General features: G+C 32.4%; 3 protein-coding genes and 1 long non-coding RNA gene across 6 annotated transcripts; 2 read left to right on the plus strand and 2 right to left on the minus strand.

The window, feature by feature from the left end:
- Nucleotides 1-521: 521 nt before the first annotated feature.
- Nucleotides 522-10,399, plus strand: LOC106122853 (Tetratricopeptide repeat domain 1). Of its 2 annotated transcripts, XM_013318977.1 has the most exons (5): nucleotides 522-599; nucleotides 7,519-7,676; nucleotides 8,394-8,642; nucleotides 9,018-9,174; nucleotides 9,869-10,399. In XM_013318977.1, the coding sequence occupies exons 2-5, from the start codon at nucleotides 7,586-7,588 to the stop codon at nucleotides 10,146-10,148; spliced, it is 777 nt and encodes a 258-aa protein (XP_013174431.1). In that variant the 5' UTR covers nucleotides 522-599; nucleotides 7,519-7,585; the 3' UTR covers nucleotides 10,149-10,399. The 2 variants fall into 2 exon arrangements, with proteins under 2 accessions (XP_013174431.1, XP_013174430.1); XM_013318976.1 differs by lacking the exon at nucleotides 522-599 and having other exon boundaries at nucleotides 7,329-7,676.
- On the minus strand, nucleotides 1,933-6,831 carry Fdx2 (Adrenodoxin-like protein 2, mitochondrial Ferredoxin 2). The gene is made up of 3 exons (XM_013318978.1): nucleotides 6,456-6,831; nucleotides 2,983-3,162; nucleotides 1,933-2,501 (listed from the first exon to the last, which is right to left on the minus strand). The coding sequence occupies exons 1-3, from the start codon at nucleotides 6,596-6,598 to the stop codon at nucleotides 2,345-2,347; spliced, it is 480 nt and encodes a 159-aa protein (XP_013174432.1). The 5' UTR covers nucleotides 6,599-6,831; the 3' UTR covers nucleotides 1,933-2,344.
- Nucleotides 10,400-11,300: 901 nt separating the features above from the next.
- On the plus strand, nucleotides 11,301-13,947 carry LOC106122840 (uncharacterized). Of its 2 annotated transcripts, none has more exons than XR_001228122.1 (6): nucleotides 11,301-11,424; nucleotides 11,793-11,827; nucleotides 11,910-11,924; nucleotides 12,190-12,321; nucleotides 12,713-12,800; nucleotides 13,851-13,947. It is a non-coding gene; the product is annotated as an uncharacterized LOC106122840 (long non-coding RNA). The 2 variants fall into 2 exon arrangements; XR_001228121.1 differs by having other exon boundaries at nucleotides 12,190-12,312.
- A 45-nt stretch (nucleotides 13,948-13,992) lies between these two features.
- LOC106122838 (uncharacterized) lies at nucleotides 13,993-19,717 on the minus strand. The gene is made up of 4 exons (XM_013318958.1): nucleotides 19,315-19,717; nucleotides 17,401-17,496; nucleotides 15,767-16,304; nucleotides 13,993-15,034 (listed from the first exon to the last, which is right to left on the minus strand). Exons 1-4 carry the CDS (start codon nucleotides 19,633-19,635, stop codon nucleotides 14,142-14,144), a joined length of 1,848 nt encoding a protein of 615 aa, XP_013174412.1. The 5' UTR covers nucleotides 19,636-19,717; the 3' UTR covers nucleotides 13,993-14,141.
- Between the last annotated feature and the right edge of the window lie 604 nt (nucleotides 19,718-20,321).

Genomic DNA, 20,321 nt, shown 5'->3' on the forward strand with positions numbered 1-20,321 from the left:
TAATTAAAAAAATACGATGTTTGAAGTATTTATTATATTGTCTCTATTCTAATTCATTATTTAAATTTAGTCACGTTAGTATTTTTTTATTAAATGTTAATAATTTTGTTTTAACCAACAATATCATGAAAATTAAATGCATTCTGAGGAGGTACAATATCGTTATTTATATTTAACATTTTATCTTTAGTACGTACAACAAAATTGGAATCTTTAGATTTAGCTATTTTCGTTCTCAAAGCTTTTTCGTTAACACCTGCTTTATATTTAATTACGTCGTTCATTAAATTATTTAAAACTCTATCCTCGTCATTTTTTGGTAATGTTAAAAATAGCATACCATTTTTATCGAATAGAATTTCGAACGAATCCTTAATGTCATATTTTGGCGCTAATTTTGTCCCGCTGTCATCTGACAAAATTGTTTTTCTCATAGGATAGTTTTCGTAATAAGAAAAATATTGGTTATTTTCGTGTAGTCTTAATGGTGTGTGAAGATAATTTACTCGATGTGGATATCTGGACAATCTCAATCTTTTGTATACAGACGGCAAACGGCTGGACTCGGCAAAAACTGTAACTAACATTAACTAATTAAGGTAATGTAAGTAAAATTAATTATAAAAAAACTTAATGGAATGTCGAATAATACTGTGGTTCAATGTAAATACTTGTTTTTAGTACTTCTAATAACTATGTAGTCTGTTTCGTGATAATTTTGACCTTTAGCGACAAAAAAACATGGATATTAATTGAGGATGTTCTTTATTTAAATTCATTGCAATGAAACAGATAATTAGTTTTTATAAAAAATTAATTAACTTTTTTTATAACAAATGGGATATTGGGTCCATATTTATTTACTAATATTATAAATGTAAATGGATGTTTGTTGCTATGTATCTCCAGAATGGCTGCTTAGAACGCGTTGAAATTTGGCATAGATGTAGAACACAATCAGGAAGAACACGATCACGGGCGATAGCTGGTTTGACGTATATGTGTAACGAAGTGTGGAATTCCTCGTGGACCGAGTTGTGAACAAAAACAAGATTCATAAAAGTAGACCCGACAAATATATACTTTTACTTCTATGTTTATATTAATAAAAAAAAAAACTTTTTATAAAAATACATACTGGAATAAAGGAATAACATTCCCGCGAAAACATTCGCCATTTCGTCAATAGAATTGTAAATCGTATAAGTGATAAGATTGATAATTTTAAATTGCTTTTCCAATTACAGACATAATTACTTAATGCTCAATCTAAACCAGAAATTACTACGGCAATTGATTTGTGTTTTATCAATTTAAATTCTCATTCAATAACTGTACAAGTACAATCCCAAAGTGGGCGATAACGCCCCCTTGTGGGCGCTGCAGGTCTCAAGTTATAGTAAAAGTTTCCTTTAGAATTCTCCGTTAATATACATATATAGGTCATAATATTTAATTAATTCAATTTGAAGTTATAGTGGTTTTTAAATATCTATAAATATGGGGGGCTAAAAAAATATTTATTCTCAAAGTGGGCAGTAGACAAAATAAGTTTGGGAACCACTGCTAAAGAGGAACATGTAGTAAAAATTGTTTTTTTTTATTCCAAAGGTAATATATATTAGAATCCTTTGGCGCGAATGACGTGCTTTCGTTACAAAGTCAAGTGTCAGAATGAATAGTGAGGGGACATAAACATTGATATTTTAGTAAGGCTAGTGCTGTGATACACCGGCACAGCGTCGGATTTTCTTCATAATATGAATAGTATCTTAAGATTTCAAAGTAGTTCGTAGTCGTTCTGAAGATACCTTCTAACAAACATCCATCCAAACATTCGCATTTATAATGTTAATAAGATAAATTAAAGATTAAGTTTGAAAAAAAAACATAAATAACTTGATAAAAATATATTACTGTATATTTATAACAAAACCATTAACTTAAAATTAACATTTGTTCTAAATATTTTCACATAGTATATAGAAATATATTTTTCATACTATATCTGTAACAGCGCTGCCTCATTTCCTTAATAATCAAAATATTATGTGCCAAATAAAAAAACCTTTAATTATTTAAAAAAAATAATAATTTATTTCTTGTATTCTTCATAAATTACACTTTTTTATACTTACATTTAAAATTAAAAAAAAATCAACAAGACACAAAATCTACACCAAAACTTTGTTTCCTATTTCATTTCTATTAAAAAAAAATCACTAAAGTTGTTAACGGCGTAACATTTATATATCTTTGAGGCAAATACAATAAAACATTAATCTAAATAGATTTTCACTACAATTTCATAAACCTAACTACCCTCAAAACAAAATGGCGGACATCATCCGCGCGCGTCATTAATTGTCTCTGGTACCCTCACTTCTAAGCCATCTTGTTCTTTTGACAGGATTATTTGACAACCTAGTCGTGATGTCTCCGATAGACCGAATGCCAGGTCCAACATATCCCTTTCTTCGTCGCTCGCTTCCTCGGGAAGTCTGGAAATTACAACAAGTTAACTAGTTATTTTTTTAAATAAGTCGAACTTGGATCCCCATTTCTGAGTGCGTGTCGAAGGGCTAATTTTAGTCCCATATCCATTCCCAGCCTTAATAAGGCTTTAATTACGCAGACTAATGAGTGGAAACGCGAAATAACTTCAACTTAACGCCTGTCTTCTGTGTGATCGTGATATGACACTGGTTTAACTGTTCGTGCAATTAACAAATATTGTTCTTTAGGGCTCTACATTTATACTAGCTGTCGCCCGCGACTCCGTCCGCACGGAATAGAAAATAAAACTTAATTATTAGCCTATCTTCCAGACTATGTTTAACATCCATGCCAAATTTCAACGAGATCCATGTTACCGTTCTGGAGATACCTTTAAACAAATATCCATCCTTCCATCTTCACATTTATAATATTAGTAAGGTACTATAGACAAATTTAGGTGTAGGTAGATTGAAATGCACTTACTTTTTAAAATCCTCAGGTTTAAGTATAACATGACAGGTGGAGCAAGTAACTGTGCCTTCACAAGCGCCAAAGCCTTCTATATTTAATTCATTATTCACAACCACATCTAATAGTGAATCTCCTACTTTCGCTTCGCTTTCCAAACGCCGACCATCGTTTAATACGAAGGTAACTTTGACTCTGTAAATAAAAAAAAATCAATCAATAAACCCAACTCAGTATATGAATGGAATGACACCTCGATCGTGGAAATCGGTTCCGTTGTTTAAGATCGTCCATTAGCCCGCGCCTGATGCACCCCGCACGCACGGATAAAACGAATTTATTTTTTATATCATAAGGTAGCAAATGAGCGAGCGGCTACCTGAAATCGCTGAAATAGCGAAGTGGCCGCTGCCTATAAACATGCCCATTTCAGACGCGTTGACTATCTTTAATTTAAAAAAAATTTCCTTTCCATGAATCCCCTCATCCGGAAAATCCACGTCCAATTACAATCCTTTCCTAATAAGAAAGGGGAAAGCAAAAAGGACTAAAATTAAACCTTCCGCACACATACTCATCAGCGTGTAGTTCGAATTGCTTCCACTTGAGGTCTGTCTTCTGTGTGGTAGTGGTATAGCACCGGACGAACCGGACAATTTCTGTGAAGATGCTAATGATTGCTCTACTACAACTACTGTCTACCGGATTTGCTTTGTCTTGATGCGATGCGGCCCGGATGGACGAAGAGCTATGTTATATCATAAAAAGCAAACTAAAATCCGTTGCGGGCCGTCCGTGGGGTGCCGGCGCGAGCCAATTGACGCGTACATTTATGCTACAAGGTGTCATCAATATGTACATTTAGGCAATACAACATTCTTGTCATTCAAGACAAACCATGGTAAAAATTTCCTAACTTTACAATATACAAAAGTTAACGGTAGTTAATCTTATATATAAAATTCTCGTGTCACAATTTTCGTTCACATACTGCTCCAAAACGTTTGACCGATTCTCATGAAATTTTGTGAGCATATTGAGTAGGTCTGAGAATCGGCCAACATCTATTTTTTAATACCGCGCGGACAGAGTCCAGGTCCATTTAAGTAGATTGGGGCTCTACTCTTTTTTATCGCAAATATGAACTTTATAAGATTTGAACAAGGTTTTCGTTTGTTTAACAGCAAAAGACCTTTCTTTGTATTATATTATAGATAATGGTCGGTATAAAATATTGATAAATACAAAATAAAGTTGTTTCAACTACAAACTTGTTTTGCATAAAATTAATTAGAATAAAAACATATGTATTTCGGTCACAAAAAAAAAATTACATTTTCGTGCAAGATATGTATACTTTTTTTTGTAAATAACACGAATATTTTTTAGCACTTCAACGTATCACGTGTACAACTCGTGTACGATAACTTAAGACTTGGCGTGACATTACACCTTCGCCATTCGTCTCCAACTTCTCATACCCCTCAATGTTGCTCAAATATGTTCATTCCAAGATGTTTCCATTGATTACAACTTGCTGTAGCCGTGACTGTCTGGAGTAAAAAAAACCTTAATTAGTAGCCTTTGTGTCCTTCCGGATTAAGTTCTAAACATGCCAAATTTTATCAAGATCCATGCAGCCGTTCTGGAGATACCTTCTAACAAACATCAATCTATCCATCCATATATACACATCTTACTAATATTATAAATGCTAATATTTAGATGAATTGATGGATATTTGTTTGAAAGTATCTCCAGAATGCCTGATCGGATCCCACTGAAATTTGGCATAGTTAAAGATCATTCTGGATGAACACATAGACTACATACATTGTCTTCTTTAAATTCCGCGCAGATGGAGTCGCGGGCGACAGCTTGTTTATATAATATAATTATAATATTAGTAAGATGTTTAGTTTATTTTTGTTACTATTTCTATAATGCCTTAAGCAATTATAATCATGTTTATCATAGTAATTTCAATTGATAACAGTTCTTATCAATCTTAAAAACATACCAGTCATGATAACGTAAGCTTGAAATAGAAAAACATATAAATAAGACCAAATATCATGCAACACCTTTTGAATAAAAAATTAGGAGTGGAATTATCAACAAAGAAAAATTAAAAAAGTACTGGCGAATTAAGAACCTTCTTTTTGAAGTAGGTTGAAAATTTATCACCTATGTAATGAATTAGTATAAAAATAACAGCGCTTTAACATCTTTGCACGAATTGTCCCGGCTCACCCGGTGAAATACCACGACCACATAGAAGACAGGCGACAAGTGGAAGCAATTCCGCGTTTCGTCTGGTGAGTGTGCGTCCCGGAGGCCTAATTTAGTCCTCTTTCCCTTCCCACCCTTTTTTTATAAGGAAATGATGGGAAGTGGACTTTCCGGATGAGAGGATGCATGAGAAAGGAAGGTATGTTCTTTCTGTGCATCCTCTCCTCCTCAGCTATTTCAGGTGGCCGCTCGCTCGTATGCCACCTTATGATATAAATAAATAATAATAATAATTACACCATTATGTTAATTTTGTTACAACAGACTTATAATATTATAAAGAAATATGTTAGAGAAAGACCAAAATAAAAATATAGCCTGTGCCATTATATTGAAGGTTTTTTTTTTGTATTTTATTACAGAGGCTGATCAAAAGGGTGTGAAAAAACATTTACAATAGCATAGGTACAGTATGCTGTATTTTCTTTCATTTGCCTATCAGAAAATACATTTCCTTCTCAAAGAAGCAGATACTTATAACATAGATTTATCTACTATATATTTTTTTGTGGACAAGACACAGACACTTTTTTTTATATATATCATAAGGTGGCAAACGAGCAAGCGGTCACGTGAAATCGCTGAAATAGCGAAGAAGCCCATAGACATACGCAATTGCATGTGCATTGCCTACCTTTAATTGACGGAGGAGAGGATGCACAGAAAGAAAATATTTTCCCTTCCTATGCAATTCCACTTCATGTTAAAGCAGGCTCTACCACTGTTAAAAACACTCCAGCCAGTCAAAGTTCATAGAAACTCAACAATCTCTTGATATTACCGGTGATCTAAGGGAGAGAGCTCCGCAATATTTAAACCTAACTAATAAGACTACCAGCATAGAAATGCAGTCCAATATGATCAAAAAACATTTTTTTTAAGCTTGTTTTTTGGTACTGTATGAGTAAATCATTATTTAGAGGTTTTTCGGATACGATTTTTTTTAATTAAGCGTATTTTTACCTTAATTATATTTGAACAAATAGTTGCTATACTTATTTTTGGTTAAAAACTTTAAAATGAAAAAATAATCTTGTTATAAAAATGAAATGTATTGTGTAAAAGTAATGTGCAAGTGTATTAAATTTTTTAATGTCAAATATAATACGTAAACTTGAACTTTAAACTAATTTCAGTAATTACCAAACCTGTTCTACCAAAACCAAAACTTTACAATAAGTAAATGAAATACTTACTTTTGATCATCCAATGCTAGTTTCGTTGTTGATAATGACGCAGAACTTTTGTAATTAATATATTTTGGTACTATGCTATTTTTATTTAATAAAAATCTAATTTGATTGCCAGAGAAAGTTCGGAGGCAATTTTTGAGAAACATTTTTACTATTATTTTAAACTAGTTAGACTACCGACGTCAGTGCTGTAGCATAAATAATTCACGTATAACGGTTCCGACCGAAATTACTGTAATATTCATCAAACGCTCGAAACAAGAATAAGAAATAAGATCTTATTTTATCAGCTTTCTGACGTTTTAATCAAATTCAGAGATGATGACCCCGTCACCGTCAGTTGATATAAGTTTCGTTTTACGCATTTACAAAGAGACGTCAATGAAATAAAATATTTTTATACAAAAACTGCAAGACTATTTTAGTCTGCAGTGCGTCAATTAATTGTTTGTTGAAATTTTGTTTTAACATAGAAAGTTACATAATTAAATTATTAACAATTAAGAAAATGTTTTGAAAAATCGTCTTTGCGTAAAATAAAATTTATCAATGATGTGTCAAAGGCATATGTCTATAGTATACTTATTATACTCTTTGGTCAAAGGCTCTAATTGTCATGTAACGCATACTTTTTTTATCTAGTTCTTGCTGATTTTTCGCGTAAGTTAATATAATACGTATTAAAATTATAGTTTTCTTGATAAATCTTTCTTTTTAATTTCTTCGATAATGCAATAAGATAAGGAAGATTTTGTTTTGATAAGATTTTATATTTTTCATCTCTTTTTTAAATAACAGAATATCAAAGTATATTTAAAAATGTCATCCTTATTAAGTATGTATGTTTTTTAAATCGATATTTGCTCGAATCGGAATATAATTTTTTTTGGGTGCAATGATATAATGTCATTGTCATAATCATTTTGTCATCCCCTTTCATAACAATTTTATGTGACAGTTTAAGAAATTGATTTGTAAAACGTGATAATAAGTTTTTATAAAATTGATTAACAAACATATTACCTAAAATCAGAGTAATAGTCAAATCTTGTAAAATGTCGGATAGACTCAAGAATACGAACACAATCTCCAACGAGGAAGTTATTGAAGATTTAACTAAAGATTTGGAGTTAATGAGCGCTGATGAAACAACAGCGAATGTTATAAATCCAGAAAGTACAGTAGATGACTTTATGAATTCTGCCGGAGATACACAGAAAACAGGTAAGATGTCCTTGGGGGAGAAACCGCGCCCTTTTTTCTACGTGTGGTCTTTTGTGTTTTTCCATTTTACTTAAACATATACCTGGTCTAATTATATACTAATTTGCTTGATAAAATGTCTTGTAAACTTCTACCTTGTATTAAGAATATAAAATAGTGTTAGGGCAGTTCCTAGTAGCTTATTCAGGATTTACTTAGAAGTTGTGAAACAGACAACATTAGAGCACCTGTTGTGACCATTGCCTAAAGACACAACGGCAATAGTTGACTGTCCAAGTCTCTATTGTACAAAAGTCTATTATTGGAGCCGATTTGGTTGTTTGAGTGTTCAAGAGCATGCAATCAGACCTGGTAGGTTCTTTGGGTGCGGAAAAACTCATGAAATCAATTAGGCTCTGCCTATTGCTTCACACTAAACAGACTATACTTGCAAGAAACACTTGAAAAACAAAATTCTACTTTCTTTCAATCCAATAAAGCTCAATTTTATTTGCCACCCCTGTCTGTACAGACCCTGACCCTGGTAGGTTTTAATTTGTTACATGTGTAGTGTATAAAGTTACTAAAATTATAAATGTGAATGTTTAGATAGATGGATGTTAGAAGGTATCTCCATAACGGCTTAACAGTTCTCACTTAAATTTTAGATGTAGACCATAGCCTGGAAGAATACATAGACTACTTCTCTTATTTTAAATATTTAAATTATAATTACAGACATTCCATATACTGAAGATGACTGTGACAAAGATGACATGACATACAATGATGATTACAAAGCTGAAAGTGATAAAGATGACAGTGACACAGATTCAATAGACGAGGAATCTCTGAAAGATGCTGAGGTTGATCTAACTGATGACCAGAAAGAGGAACGAAGAATTCAAGCAGAGGGATTAAAGAATGAAGGAAATGAAGCATTTAAAATCGGTGAATACGAAAAAAGCATAGAGAAATATACTGAAGGTTAGTTTTTTTTATAAGTTAGCAATTGTGCAAACGGTCACCTCAAGTCAAAATAATGATGCTACTACTGCCCATAGATTTAATTAACCGTGATTATAGCTACATTACCTACCTTAAATCAACAGAAGAGGGGATGCACAGATAGACAATATTTCCGCTTTCTCTGTGACCCCTTCTTCATCATAGCCACTTCCCCCTCCCATTCTTTCGTAGGATGTGAAGAGGAAGCGGGATGAAGTGCATAATGCATAATAAAGGGTGTTCAAAGTTGAATATAAAGGGGTGTCTGACATCCCCTATATGAAAATGGCACCACCTGTCCCAAGGCACTGCTAATGCTTAAAACCCTTAACTTTAAAACTTTTACCTTATCAGCTTTAAGAATCTGTCCGCTGCAGTTTGAACAGCAACGCTCAATCTTATATTGTAATCGAAGTGCTGCAAAAATGAAACTGGAGAAATATAAAAGAGCAATCAAAGATTGCAGTAAAGCTATTGAGTTGGATGATAAATATTTGAAAGCTTATTACAGGTAAGTGTAATAAATCTTCTTCATCCTCAGCTCACTATACGTCCCCACCGAGGGGCTCGAAGCCTACCACACTGGCCCAATGCGGGTTGGTTGACTTCACACATATCTTTGAATTTATTCACAAATATGTGCATGTTGCGTCACGATGTTTTCTTTCATCGTAAGAACGTCGGATAAATGTATATATGTAAATCGAAAAACATTGGTACATGGCTGGATTCAAACCCAGGACCTGCAGATTGCAAGTCAAGTGCTTAACCCCTGAGCCACCGACGCTCATATAATAAATCTACTTAGTAATATTATAAATGCGAATGTTTAGATAGATGTTTGTTAGAAGGTATCTCCAGGATGGCTGTATAAATCTCGCCGAACGTCATAAATGTAGGACATAGTCTAGATGAACACATAGGCTACTAATTATGTTTTTTTTTTAATTCCCCACGGACGGAGTCGCGAGTGACAGTTATATAGTATAATTTTGAATGTATATTAGATTTCGTAGATTGAATTCCATAATATATTTGAAGTTCTTATGGTGAAGGCAAACACCGAGATGCTATACATTTCTGTGAAGTAATGTTAAAGATATGTGTGAAGTTACTGGGTCAGCATTGACTATGACCTAGTCACACTTACAGTAGGTTCCATTATCACAAAAAAATTTCAACAATGTGTTGTTTCACTATTCCAGAAGAGCACAATCATATGAAGCAACAGAGAAGTTTGATGAATGTTTAGCAGATTTCAAGAAGATTCTTGAACTAGATCCAGCACATAAAGAGGCTCAGGCAGCAATGATCCGTCTTCCTCCCCTCATAGAGGAGAAGAATGAGAAATTAAAAAAGGAAATGTTTGGTAAATTAAAAGATCTAGGCAACATGATACTGAAACCATTCGGTCTGTCAACGGAGAATTTCCAATTGGAACAGGATCCGGAGTCAAAAGGATATAAGATTAATTTTAAACAATAAGTCTACTCTCTTTAGATTTGCTGTTCTAAGTTAAAACTCTATGGACACATGTCCTTTTTTATATCTTTGAGAAGAACAAAGATAGCTATATTTATACAAAACTAGATTCTCATTAAATGGAATGTGTCCTTGATATTTCGTTACAAGAAAGAGATGAAAGATATAATGTTAAACGAAGAAAAGAGAGGAAAATATACATTAAATAAAGTATGTTGAAGTTACCAAAGCTTATTTATTGAATATAATTTTGTTTTATCGCCATTTTTTTTCACATTTCATATAAAGGTATCAGTATATTATTTTATTCATATTTTTTTATATCAAAAGGTGGCAAGCGAGCGGTCACCTGAAATCGTTGAAATAGCGAAGTGACCGTTGCCCATAGCCATAAAGAATACTGTCAAACTTGAAGATAACCGAAATGAAGTCTCTTGGATTCTTATTTATCCATTTTTGACTTTATAAAGCTTATATGAACAAAATAGGATCTTAAAATTTTATGACCTTAATATTATTGTCATGAAAACAGCAAATCTAACTAAAATAAAGTATTCAGTATAGATTTGTGATATTGTAGTATAAATATATTTATTTTAAGGGATTTCATTGTTTCATTTATAACCAATATTTTTTTATATGGATAAAAGGTAAAGTATTGGCGAGAAATTTGAAAAACATTATTTTTATCTATATTGTTTTTAAACGGAATATCGTTTTTAAAAAGATTTAAAGTACATAAGAGTTCAAAGTGCGCTAACTTAATCAAATAATACCTTGTCTATATAAATTGATTTAGCCCAAATAATTTGGGATTTTTTTAGCCAACTTCGAAAAGAAGCAGGTTATCTTACTAATTTTGTAATTGCGAAAGTTTAGATGGATGGATGGATGTTAGGAAATCTTCAGAACGGCTGCATGGATCTTGCTGAAATTTACTATAGAACACTGTCTGGTAGAATGTATAGGTTAATTATTAAGTTCATTTTTAATACAGCGCGACCGACAGTTATTTTTTTTTATTTAATGATGAAACTTGTATTTTTATACAAAATCAATAGACAATTGTAATTTACCTCGCCTACATAAATACTTTTTCTATATTTTTCGACAAGTAAATAATTTTCTCTTTTATTTCATAAATGGAATGTCAAAAATTTCTTTCAGATCAATCATATTGTGAAAATACAATGCTTTTTGACACAAGTAAATTTTAAATTTCCACACAACAAATCAATACTATCCAAATGTTTTATAATTATTAGCAATATTATAACTGGTAAGTGCCGTGAATAAGGAAAATCTTGTTACATTATCTTGTGTACAATGTCAATTTACGTATCACGCTATCTCGCATATTTGTGATTACTAGATGAAACAATGTATGGAAGAATCGTGCAATATTAACTATTCCAACTAAATTAAATAATTATACACTTAATTATATATAAAACCATCCAGTGTTCAAAAATTTTAGACTTCATAAAAAATTCAAGTGTCACAGAATCACAGGAATAAGTGCTTTTAAAATAACTGCCCAGCTAGAATAGAGTATAAAATGATGTGATATGCTGTTCCAAATGTTGCTAACATTTTAAATCAATTTCGTACCAAAATATTTAATTACAGATTAAAAATACATTTCAGATACAACATATGGCGCGATGTCGTCGGAGGCGGAGGTAGATTTCATACATTTTAATATTTTCGTTGCTATTTCATTTATTAATCCTATGAATAACCTAATAAAATATCTTCTTACAGGCGAACAGCCAGAACGTAAGTAGATTTAGAAGGCTGAAATATTAAAAGTTTTATAAATTATTTTGGTAAGGTATATATATGTCTGGTCATACCAGTAAAGTTAAATTTTACTAGTTGGCTGTAATTAAAAAACTTTTGCCTAAAAAAAATTGACAAATGACAGTACAACAGTTTTCCCGATGCCGCCAATTCAAAATGACTTAAATCTCTTAGTGTTTATAGAATAATTCTTGTTATTTTGTTCTACTATTTAATTTGTAGTAATTTATCGATTTGTCAGTGCATGTCGGTCGAAGTGCGGAACATTTAAGCGGTGCCGTTACTGTGATAGACGATATAGGGTTCGCCTGCCGCGGCGGAGACCACGCCGTCGTCGCAGATCATGTTCCAGACGTAGACGAAGGTATGCAAGGTATGACAGACATATTAAAAAGTGGCAGATCTTGCATATGACGTCTGCTGGAGTGGAAAGGCTAGACCAGTGTCCACGACCACACAAGATAAGCGTAAAGTGGAAATAATTTCATGTGATGAGTCATGTAACGTATTTGTTTATTTTTTTGAATTGATGTTCCATCATTGGTAATTTACCTGTGACCAGTGTTCACCGCTACCCATAGATATCCACTACCGTCAGAGACAATTCGACCGGGGAAGTACCATAGACTTTCTGTTTATTACTACTCTCTATTCTCGTAAAGTCTGTTCGCTACATTATATTCTAAATAATCTTAAATTTATGGGTAGCGGTGATCATGTCACCTTATTCCAATGAAGGCTTAGTTTTTTTTGTTATTTTGTAGACGCTGCAGGTCCCGGTCGATTTGCTTCGAGTAAATACCGCGACGAAGAGAAATCGGTAGTCGCGGACAATTTCTTCAGAAACAGACAGTAAGACAATTCAATATATGAGAATCTATAGCGAATTGTTTGAAATATACATATGTACTTAGAAATATTATAAACTAGCAATCGCCCGCGACTCCGTCCGTCCGATTCTTCCAGGTGTCTATACCAAATTTCAGCCGTTTTAGCGATACCTTCTAACAAAACAGCCATCTATCCATCCATCCATTTAGATTGATGGATGGATGTTTGTTAGGTATCGTTAAAACAGCTGCCTAAATCACCCTGAAATTTGGCATAAATGACGTAGCTCGAAAGAACTCATAGGCTACTAATTACATTGTTTTTAATCTTAAAGACGCGGACGACAGCTAGTATGTAATATTACAGTGCGTGAAAAAGATGAAAGATTTAATACAAGTGGAAGGAAAGAGTCGTATATAAAACATTCTACGAAGCTGGATTTATTTCCAGTACGATTTAGGGTTCTGCGTTCCTTTAATACATTCGATCAACGATTGTGACATACTAAGTTGCAGGACGAATATGTTAGACGACGGATTCGAAATGTCTTTGATGTTGTGGATGTTCGTGGGTGGTGATCACTTAATATCAGGCTTTATAGCTTCAATTTAATGTAGAATTTCTTTGCTGAAATACTTGACAAAGGAGAAATGTCTTTTTTTAGTTACGGCCATCAAACTTTACAGTAAAATCTTTTTCAAGGTCAAAGATGGCGTCGACCTCAGCGCCACAAATGTTGCCATCTATCTTCTATATATATAAAAGAAAGTCGTGTTAGTTACACTATAACTCAAGAACGACTTTACCGTTATACCTGAAAATTAGTGAGGTTTTTTTTTTCGAATTTATACCTTGAAGTACTGCTTTTTATTTAACTTACTAATATTATAAATGCGAATGTTTAGATGGATGGGTGTTTGAAAGATATTTCTAGAACGGCTGAACGGATCTCTATTAAATTTGGCATACTTATAGAACATAGTCTGAAAGAACACATAGGCTATACTAATTAAGCTTTTTTATATATCAACGCGGGCGACAGCTAGTTAAAAATATATATTTTGTTTTCAGGTATCGTGGCAACGATCTTTTATATTGTATTGTTCAAATCTTGTCGTCTATGTGATTGTTTATTTTTTATTTTAAAATATACACACGATTTTATTGATTAGTTTTATTTATTTTTTTGAGTTTTATAACATTGGATAAAATTTTATATTTTATACGTATATGCAACATAAAGTAATTTTACATATCTTTGGTTATATCTGCGTTTATAAGCATTAAAAAAGCATCAAATTCGAAGACATTTCTACGAATTTTAATATGGTCCTTCGAACCGGATTATTTTAAAAGCTAGATTTAAGAACTTTTACGGGACGCTGGACTGATAAATACGTAATTAAATATTGATTTGTCATAATATACGTAACTTGAGTCCGTATCCGTACCTATTTCTGACAAATCCGTTATTACGTTCTCCCAAATACAGTCATCTGATCCGCTGTAGAGGTAGATAGCTTGATTCTCAGCCGGATATTCATTCGGACCGTCAGCTTCCTCACTCTCATCGAGATTACTGTCTACAACATCATCCATTGCTCCATCGAGTTTGCCATAGTAATTCTCTTCTAAATCAAGAACGTACTGTATAGACGTACGCCATTTTTCTATACTTGATTTATCACAAATCACACTATCGACAATTTCTCTTAAATGTTCAATATTCAATGTTCTTTTCGCCACAATTTTTTTGATCTCTGCCCATATAACATTTATAGGATTTAAGTCGTAATGAAATTGCGGTGTTCTTATTATTTCAATGTTGTATTTCATTGCCATCGTGTCGATTATGAACGGTGGTTGTTCGATTTTAGCTTCTTTGATTGTATGTAATAGTAAAACTTTCGAGCTATTTTCGTAGTATTCAAGCCCACTAGTACTAAACCAACTTTCAATGTCTTTCGTTGACCATTGCCAATTCGGAATTATGTCTGGTTTCCTTATATGGTATGGTGCACTATCCATTAGGATGACTGAATTTTTCTCAAGTTTTGGTAAGATTTTTTCGAACCATTCCTCGAATTGATTTGTTTCTATTTTATTTCTGCTCGAAGGTTCGATATCAACATGAAAAACTCCAAGGCCATCATCGATAAAGCCATTCTCATTACCGATGTGGGCAATGACCATATATTTTTGCGTGGGTTTTTTTTTTGCACTTGTAGATGGTTGGTTTTTGTCATCAGTATTTTCTGAAAAAAGATTAATTTTAAGATTTTTACACATTATTAATTAGAATTTGGCGCGAACGACGTGCTTTCATTACAAAGTAAAGTGTCGGAATGATTAGTGAGGGGACATAAACGTTGATATTTTAATGAGGCTAGTTGGGTCAATACACTGCCACATTTACTGATTTTCTTTCTAACAATATATGAGTTTAACTAAATGGGGAACCTTTAAAACTTATCTGGCCTAGTGAATATAGTAAAACTAAATTAAAAAAGCTCAGTAGCGCCCCCTTACAATGACAAAAAAAGCATCAATCATCGGAGTGTCTTTCTTGTTAAGGCTTGTGTGTAATCTGCCTCATAACTAAAAACTTATTGTTATAACACCACGAAGCGTCAATAGCCTAATGGTTAAGGGTACGGATTTCCGATCATGAGGTCGATGGTTCGAATCCCGTCATTCGACTATTGTAAACCATTTCAGCACAAATATAGAGCTTAATCAGAATGGTACAAGAAATAATAGTAAATTATCAACTAATCTTACTAATATTGTAAATGCGAATGTTAAAATGGATGGATGGATCTTTGTTTGAAGGTAGAAATTTGGCATGAAAAAACATGGAAGAACACACAGTCCAATTAAGTTGTTTAATTCCACGCGAACTGTATCACAGGCGACAGCTAATATTTTTATTTAAAAAAAACTTATGGGGAATAGACAATTTTGTAGTTAACATAAAAAGTACCAACCTGCTGGTAAAAACAATTCATCCAAATAATAAAAACAACGTTTTTGTGCTCTTAATTCCTTTAACTTTTGTAAATATTCAATCCTGTTTACCGAAATTCTCATTCGATCGATCAAGGCATAGTTCGCACGCTTATTAAGTGTGAACATTTTAAAATGATTCAACATCCTATCGAATAACCTCATTTTGAAATATGGCAACATTGGATCGTCGTTAATATCTTTGAAAACTTTATCTTTGTAAGCTGGTTCACCTCTCAAATAGAAATCGTATATCTTTTTTCTTATAGCAGTCTTCATGTCTTCATCGAGTTGATACATTTCCTTCTGTTTAATTGATATAGGATTATTCTCGCCGCCATATTTATTTAATATTTTCTTTACACGATCTTCACTAAGACCTACCATTGATGCTGTTTTTGTATAACTTTCTTCCGGTTTATCTTGGAAGTACATCTTTTTAATGATTTTGTGCAAGCCAACAATCTTTTCGCAGCTTTCAACGCTCAATTTATGTCTGTATGGTGTAGAAGTGCGCTTCTGTAAAAAAAACTCCTTATTTCCATAAATAGATATTAGTTCGTCATTCCTGGTGTTTCCCGCCATTATACACAAGTTTCGACAAAGAGTAAGTCCGTTCGTAGACAAGACAATCCGGCGATTTCAGTCGCTAAGCAATCATCACCAAAGACAGCCATTCCTAACCTGGAAGATTAGACTGAATACATTCGCTTCGACGGGATTCCATAACAAACTTCAAAATTGTATGCTCGACAGTAATTTGATTTATCGAAAGCTACTACGGATCGGAATCGCTTCGTAGCGAATGCACTTTGTCTAATCCCGCTCTTTGTCAAGAACGTCGTGACAAGTCGCTGCAATTTTGAATATGACAGACAGTTGACATGTCACATGTCAAATTTTGTGTGAGCGCGCAACGCGATACTCGGGAGTTTTGTTTTGACGTTTAAGGTTTGGTCGCATCAACTAACTATAACTTTAACCAGCGCCTTGACATCAGTTAAATCTACGGTTGCGCAAAAATTCGTTGCACCATTTTAACAATCGTCAAATTGACGTCATATTTAACTGTAACTATAGCAACTCAATTTTGGACTACTGTTAGGTTTAAGGTTAGCTTGTATCAAAAGTGAAGTGTGTATGTCAACTGTCACAATTTCTACCGTAGAAAAGTGCAAATTTGGTACGAAAATAGCAGAAAATGATAAATAGCAACTATAGTGTCAAAAATTTGTCAATATTGTGCAAACTATAGCATAATTTATATCATATTTCTTACTAATATTATAAATGTGAACATTTGCATGACTAGAAAGATGTTTGTTTGAAGGTATCTCCGAAACAGGCCAACAGATCTTGATGAAATTTCGCACAGATGTAGATAATAATCTGGAAGAACACATACGCTACTATGTTTTTTTTTCAGGCGACAGTTAATTCTAAATAAAGTGACTAATTAGTTATTTGTTAATATTGTGTCCAACAGTTGGTTTCCGAGACCGAAATCTGTATAAAACATGTCATTATTCTTGTCAAAAAATAGACAACATGTGTTAAATAGGGATTGTTGTCTCAGAAACCCATGGTAATGATAAAATCGTTAAAATACACTTACATTTCGGGCACTCTTCCATGGCAGACCATTTATAGTGGCTTGTACTTCATCCAATTGGTCCATAGATCTTGAATGACCAGGTTGAGGTTGAGGTTGCTAGAAAATGAAAGAATATTAAGAATTCATATTTTTTACTTAACCCTTAAATGGACGATTTTTTTTTTACGTTTTAAAAAAATATATTTGTGTAATAGACATGTATTACTGTCTAGGAAAAATGAGTAAAAAAATCTAGACATGAATTTACTATTTTTTTTAGAAATAAGAACTAGTTGTCAAAATTAACAAAAAAATAAAATAAAGATAATTTTATCTGTGATGTTTAGTATGTTGTTTAAAAACAACATTGTCCATTTAAGGGTTAAGATTTATCCATAAACACAGAGATTGTTTAAGATTAATATATAAAATCTGGATGACCGATTTATTTTTTATTGTTTTTTGGAACTTATATTTAAGTATGAATCACTAATAAAATGATGAAATATGAATAATATTTTTCGATCTTACCTAAAGAAAAAGTTAAGTTTATGTTAAAGTTGATAATTGATAAAACACGAATAAAATGACATTTTCTAAAAATGATTTCTAGCTAGGTAGATCTATCGCCCCCGAAACCCCCTATATACTAAATTTTATGAAAATCGTTGGAGCTGATTCCGAGATTCCAATTATATATATATACAAGAATTGATCATTTAAAGATATAAGATTAAGATATAATAGATTAAGATTTCAAACCTTTAAAAGTGAGAGTTCAAGAGACCACAATATAATTCTTACTTATCCTTGTTTGGTATATACAGGGTGTTTGGTAATGATGTTTACAATGGATTACCACGGATTCCTGGATCGAAAATATGACGATTTAACCCAACTTACCTCTATTCAAAGGCCGTTTTTGGGCTTTAAAGTTTGTAAATTATTTAACATTAATTTAAATATCTCAAAAGGTCTTACATAGATTTTATTAATATTGAAAACACGGTTTTGATTTCATACTTTTTGTAATAAAATTGTGAACAGCCTGTATATAGATGCCAACTTCTTTTTGTTTGATAAAAAGTTTAATTTACAAGATTTTCATTCTCGGATATTTTGATTTGGCCAGCTTTAGATCCTGTAGGTTTTATAACAAAGGTTTGTGTTGCAAAAAGGTGTAGTTTATTAAGTAAAAACCATATTTTTTCATAAAATAACTTTAAAGACCTCATATGGCTAAACAAAGCAACTTTAGTTAAAGGTAAGTTTTGCTAAATCATCATATTTTGGACCAAGGAATCTCTGGTACTTCATTGTACATGTAATTTCTGGACACTCTGTATATTTAAAAAGGTAGATTCAAATATAAGTACCTGGATGACCGAGCTTTGCTCGGTATTTTTTTTTTAATTGAGTTTTTTGGAAATTATATTTAAGTACGAATTACTAATAAAATGATGAAATATGAATAATATAATTTATTTGAGACGACTCAAACGCCTCCTTTTTGTTATTTTTCTTCCAAGTTTATGTTTAAGTTGATTATCGATAAAACACGAATAAAATGATATTTTCTAAAAATGATTCCTAGCTAGATCGCCCCCGAAACCACCTATATACTAAATTTTATGAAAATCCTTGGAGCCGATTCTGAGATTCCAATTATATATATACAAGAATTGCTAAATTAAAGATATAAGATACTATTAAGAGAATTAACTTTTTTTATAGTATACATATCCTTATTAGAAAAATAGGGAAAAGACTGAATCACTTTACGTATACACACGGAATTACTTCCGCCTATCTTCTGCGTCGTTGTGGTACTTTATCGATCGAGGCGGCCATTGGTCGATTACATGCTTTTATTCTCATTAATTGATATTTTTCTAATAAATATTTTTGTGAAAACGGAAATAATATAAAACTTACATTACTATTTCCATTATTGCGTTCTACGCTTGAATCACTGTCTTCAGAATAATCGGAGTTCGTATCAGATTCTTCGTCTGTAGAATTGTACGATGCATCATCATTTGAGTTGTCCGTATCCATTTCTATATTGTCCATCTTTTTTACAATTAATTTTAGCTGGCGTTCATTAGATTCTGAATCATTATCGATTTTGCTCGTTTCTCCAACCTCCATCTTAGTTATCTTCTCTTTATCGATTTCAAGGGGATCTACACATTTACGCTTACTGCCACTACTTTTGCTGTTTTCCTCGTCGGTGTTTAGATTAATTTCATCCATATTTTAGTATTATTACTATAACAACAACACAGAAATTGTTTATATTTATTGAAATAAAATGACAATGTCAAAATCGATACAAAGTTAATATTTCCACAGATAAGTTAAGAAGTAAAGATTAAATTAAAAACAGATTGTGAAAGAGTAAAAAAAGCCGCTTTGGCCAAAAGTCCAAAGCAAGTAAAAGTTTAATAGAAAACTTAAAGTTGTGATCTGGAGTTATATGTTTCTAGTTTTTTAATGGAAGATGTTATTGTTGAATTTCTAGAACATTCTAATGATGATTCATGCGGTAACTCGAATGTATCCTTTAGCTGGATTGGCGGGAAATTGTAGAGATTTAAATGGTAAAAATTATAGTCTTTGGTTCCTATCGTTGGACAGGACACACTTTTATAGAAAGAATTGAATTTTATAATGGCGGGAAATGAAGTTTGAGATCACAAGTTTAAGAAAATAACAGCAAGGGTTCAAGAAACCAATCATTTCATAGTATGTCTACGCAACAAAAAAAAATAGTTTTTTATATTTATATAAACAAGTAACAATATACAGTAAAAGTGTCTATAAACCCATTGCGGGTTTGTCCAGTCACATTAGTACTAGTTGTTCATTATGAAGGGGATAAGTGTGTAAAAATGAAACACAATTTTGTAACAAAATATATGTATATTTATTTTATAAAT

This window comes from Papilio xuthus, unplaced genomic scaffold (assembly GCF_000836235.2).
Source record: "Papilio xuthus unplaced genomic scaffold, Pxut_1.1 DF826776.1, whole genome shotgun sequence".
Lineage (NCBI taxonomy): Eukaryota > Metazoa > Arthropoda > Insecta > Lepidoptera > Papilionidae > Papilio > Papilio xuthus.